The sequence below is a fragment of the Coccinella septempunctata genome, chromosome 3, assembly GCF_907165205.1.
Source record: "Coccinella septempunctata chromosome 3, icCocSept1.1, whole genome shotgun sequence".
NCBI lineage: Eukaryota > Metazoa > Arthropoda > Insecta > Coleoptera > Coccinellidae > Coccinella > Coccinella septempunctata.
The window spans coordinates 30,919,108-30,924,474 of NC_058191.1; the positions used below are offsets into that span (position 1 = coordinate 30,919,108).

The 5,367-nt window shown below is 36.8% G+C and overlaps 1 protein-coding gene across 1 annotated transcript; it reads left to right on the forward strand.

Annotated features, from left to right (window-relative positions):
- Positions 1–3,803: 3,803 nt before the first annotated feature.
- LOC123310396 lies at positions 3,804–4,178 on the forward strand. The gene has a single exon (XM_044893866.1). The coding sequence runs from the start codon at positions 3,804–3,806 to the stop codon at positions 4,176–4,178; it is 375 nt and encodes a 124-aa protein (XP_044749801.1).
- The last annotated feature ends 1,189 nt before the right edge of the window (positions 4,179–5,367 follow it).

Consider the following 5,367-nt stretch of genomic DNA (forward strand, 5'->3'; position numbering starts at 1 on the left):
TCTAATAACGTCAAGTACCTTTTATTCGACAATCCATAATAATGCTAATTCAGCAACAAAAAGTTGTCACTCTTTGATAATAATATAATAGTTTACTTGACACTGACTGACAGGACAATAAAGTTAGGTTAATGAAATGACAACGATCATCGGCAACCGGCCAACCAATGAAAAGGCTTTATTGGACTAGAATGAAGTTGCACCAAAATAAAAAACTGAAATATCACTAGATATCAAAACTTAAGAGCCCCTTACTTAAGATTCTGTTAAGCCGCTGTCGTGTAACTGGCAATAAAATTAAGCGTCCATTAACTTTGAACTACGCTACGTTAAGTACTCATTTAAAGGGGGATTGGTGCAAACGGGCCTAAGTGAACCGATAGATAGATAGGTTTATTGAAAACGGCCGTAAATAATGTGATGCCCGTTTTCAACAACGACTGATAAGCTTTAAGGGACACCTTAGCCCCAAGGTACAGCTGATTTCGACATACAGAACATGCTCAGTAAAAATTACACGTAAAGTCGAGTATTTTAAAATATGCAGGAATTATCTCGAAATGTATCCTATATAGAAGTTGTATTGGTTTCAAAAAATCTACATATCTGTGATAAATTGAAAATACAGAGTAGCCAACAAAGGTGTGAAGAATGATGATTATGATTTTTTGAAAAGAAAACATCCTGTATATTTTGGCTTCTTTATATTGAAGACGTAATTTTAAACATTTCATGAACCATATGTTATACCAAAATTCACATATTCATATTCTCTACAAATCATATCCGAAGATATTTTTCTCATTTCTCATTTACTGAATGGCGGGCATTTTCGACTATCGTGAAAAAATAGAGCCCTTTTGCCATAATTTCTTATCAGTTTTTGTATCAAGTCTTCTTTTTCTTTAAATTAATTTTTTTTTGTTAACTGTTTATGTAATGATATCTAGAAAACTACTGAATTTAGGTATAATATAAGTAAAACCCACGTAACTATCATTCTTCACACCTTTGTGAGCGACATTGTATATTTCAGTTTATCACAGATATATGTAGATTTTTAACAGATATACAACATTTATATTCCATTTACAAATAACCCCTGTATATTTCTACAAAATCAACTATTCGGGCAATTTTCTTTAACCCTGTATATGTACCTACGGTACGCAAATTTTTTGTGTCAACGGTTAAAAATACTTAAAGCAACTATTGAATTCTGAGTTCATAATTTGTATTTTCAATTATTCTTAAATGAAATCATGAAAAGTTTCCTCATCGTTAGAATCCATCAAGAGGTTCTCGAATAATTTCAATAACGCCCTTGCTTTGGTTGAAGCATTAATGAGGTTTTATCCGTTCGGTGCCTCTAGCATATCGCGATTCCCAATTGAGCTGTGTGAAATTCACTTATTTTCCATCTCATCAATCGCATCAACATCTTTTTCCAAATCCGACTAAATTGACATGGATACACTTTTGTTCGATTCTTTGATGAACGAAGATTTATCCCCTATCAAAGGACGAGCAACTTATGATGAAATAGAATATGCTACATTTTCCGATGTGCGTTATTCTATTTCATGAATTTAGAAATGAAAACCAAGCAAGAATTCTCGATATATATAAGGATTAGGTATACGCCGTTCTACCCTCATATCCATGGCTGAACCGTGGGATAAAAACCCGATGATCTGAAAGTTACGCCTAACGTATCATCAGGTTATTTTTCAGCGGCAAATTAACCTGAATACTAATATGAACATTTACAGCCCTATCTACGGCAATGGACATCAGGTGAAAACCCGACGGTGAAAACCGTATGGTGTGAAAGGAGCCTAAGAGAACATTTGTAGGTTCATTAAGCTACACTACTGTCAAAGTAACACCTAGCTAAGGGTAGGTAAGGTAGGTATGTGTTGAAATTGAATCAATGTTAAGGGTATATTTACGTTGTGCTCTAGGTTAAGTGAAACGTGATTGAGATTATGAATGTTCATAAAGTAACAAAACAAGAAAAAGAGAAGAAGAATCTGAAAAAGAAAAAGCAACCGAGTGTGAATGCATTGTATGTTGGTCATTATATCCTGGTTTCTCCAAATCTTGCACTGCTATTGAAGCGTACTCCTATTATTTCTTGAAAATACAAAATCTCTAATGTGAATCGTCCGAGAAAAATATCAAAAAATCAGAAGTGAGCTTACTCGTGTATGAAATTTTCTGCACAGAGCACCAAACTTTAGTCACCTTGCATGGTGAGTGTATTTGACAAGTGGCGTATCAAATTGTGCTTAAAGTAGATTGATTACCACATCGCGTGGAATCCCGCGTGATATGGAGTGAAATAATGCGATGTATCCATCATAAATTCGTTCTGTACTTTATCGATTTCCCCTGAAACTGACCGAAACCATTCAATGGATTTCCCGAGGCCTACGAAACGAACAATGTCCATCATTCAGCATCTCCTCGCAAATCCAGATGAATGGCAGCTGACTGTATCATTTCGAGTGCTCAAAGAAGAATTTAAACGAACTGGAAACTCCATTTCGGAATTTTCGTTCACGTGCAGGCATTTCCCAATGTTTTTTCGGATGTCCATCTATCAGTTATAATTCGGCGCCGGCCGTCCGAAAAAACCTGTCGAAGATTTTCACAGCAAAACATTCCACGAACTGACCACTTTTAGCTACAATTTTACACTGATGAAGTTTGCGAGATTGGCGTGCTTCCCTAATGATTGTTGTTTATTAGAACCGAGAGGAAACCTCAAGTCCTGGCGAACTTTCCTCCAGGCTAGTTGTTTACAAGAATTTTTTTCCTCCACTTTGTGGAATTAATAAAACCTTCCACACTTTTCATTAAGGATAATAACGCATTTCTTGGGTGCTTATGTTGGGAAGGATCAGATTGAATCGATTTTAGTAATTGATTTCGACTGCACTTATTTTCAACCGCAGAAATCAAATCTAGGTAACCTGAGTGTCCCCACCTATACCCCTTCTAGAAATATATTAAAAAACGTCCTGAATAATCATGTCGGCACAGCGATTATGTAATCTTCTGGATGCTCCAGGATGAATAGATTAGCTTGAAACACTGCACTGTAGGAATACCGAGTGCTCAGCAAACTCAGCGCCAAAAAGTATTTCGACATTCCCTAAGGAATATTTTTGAGTGGTTGTCAATTCTCAATAATTTCCTGATAGCAGTAAAGGACAGAGGGGTGCAACTATATAAGTGGTTCGAATCGGACCCTCTGGGTCCTCTGGTTCTTTCATGATTCGTATTGCGCATGCGTGAAAAAGAGTACCAAGTTCATAGGTACTCTTTGGCTGCACGTAGTGTCTGCGTTGAGTCACCATCACGCTTTATTTGCGAGGTCTTGTTCCATTCTATGTTTTACAAAAAATAACGCTGCGTCACCTCATCAACTTGCGTTTTTATGTGATCCTTGCCTTATTGTACAAACCAGACGGACACACCAGCAGTGAATGCAAACTATCGTTTGACTTACTTTTTTGACGAAGAGATATCAACAGGAAAATGGCCTATTTCATCTATAACATTTTCAAATGGAGAAATACTTGCCGTTTTGCAAGCTCTCACCATTCAAATAATACACATCGCTTGGCAGCTCCTTAGAACATGAATTTTGTGAAAGTAAAAAAAACCGTGCGTTCTGGCCTATTCGTTTACAAAATATCAAACTGACATAAGCGTTGGCGATCAAGAGACTTGTTTCATAGTTTCACAATTATTGTCAATTATATTCTATATTTACTATTAGAAGCTCATATTTAATGCTGATATACAAAAGGAAAGATCATACGAAAATAGAAAACTATAGAGCAATAAGACTGCTGTCACACCTCTATAAACTTTTCACTAGGACTATCAACAATCGACTGACTAAAAGACTGGATTCCTACCAACCAATAGAGCAAGCAGGTTTTCGAAAGGGCTTGAACAGCAACGATCATCTACAAACAATTGAAAAAGTCATTGAAAAACCAAGGGAATACAACATACCCCTACATCGGTGGGTTATAGACTACCAGAAAGCCTTTGATAGCATTGAAACCGGGTCTTTTCTAACAGCAATGGAGGAAAAGAAAATCGATTCGAGATACTCTGCCAGAATATTCACAATAGGGCTACATTCCACGTTGAAATAGATGACGATCCTAAAACAGATAAAATACTACTTGGCAAAGGCGTACGACAAGTTATTTACCCTGGCATTGGAAAATGTATTCAAGAAGCTTGAATGGGAAAAACAGGCCTACCTCAATCATCTTAGATTCGCAGACGATATAGTCTTGCTGAGCCCTGACATTCAAGAACTGAACACCAGGCTAAATCAGTTAAACGAACAATCTAAGCGAATAGACCTAAAAATGAACCTGAGTAAGAACAAGATAATGAGTAACAATGAATATAACATTACCATCGATAACGTCACCATAGAAAATGTGGATCACCATATATACTTGGGTCTTAAACTCAAATTTGGCAGAGAAAATCAAGGTGTGGAAATAAAATGCAGGATCCAGGTGGCATGGGTGGCATTCGGAAATATGAAATATATCTTTAAAGACAAAGAGGTACCCATCAAGCTAAAGAGAAAAGCTTATGACAGCTACATCCTACCTGTTTTTACCTATGGCTTGGAAACCATGGCAATAACCCAAAAAGCAACAGGACAACTGAGATTTGCACAAAGGGCCATGGAGATAATAATGCTGGGAGTCACCTTGAGGGACAATATCCGAAATAGTCAGTGAACCCAGGTAATAGATGTTGTAGAAAGAGTAGCAAGTCTAAAATGGACAGATGGACCCAGAAGGTGATACTATGGGGACCAAGAGGGACAACAAGAAGTGTTGACCTAAAAAGAGATGGATCGACGTCAGAACAGTGGCAGGAGGACAGTGGATGAGATTAGGAAGAGATCGTATAGCATGGAAAAACCTGGAAGAGGCCCATATAAGACAATGAATGGACACGGGCTGAAGATGAAGAAGATTTACTATTACTTTCTTCATAATTATTTCACTCAAAATTCTAATAAATCTTGTATGTACTACGTTGAGAAATTCAATTTTGTGTAGCTTGTGTCTCAAGCGGCATTTCGTAAATGATTACAAAATAACTATTTTGACATCGTCAAAAATTATTTTTATAATTTTTTGATGATTTTTATATTAATTAAGCCCGTTTGCAACACCCGAGAATTCTCTGGAGAATTATCTACAAAATTCTCGCAAGAAAACGGCAGAGATTATTTTGTATGCAACTGAACAGAGAATTCTACCGAAAGTGCGTATGCAACGGTAAATAATTCACGGCGCATGAAATCTCGAG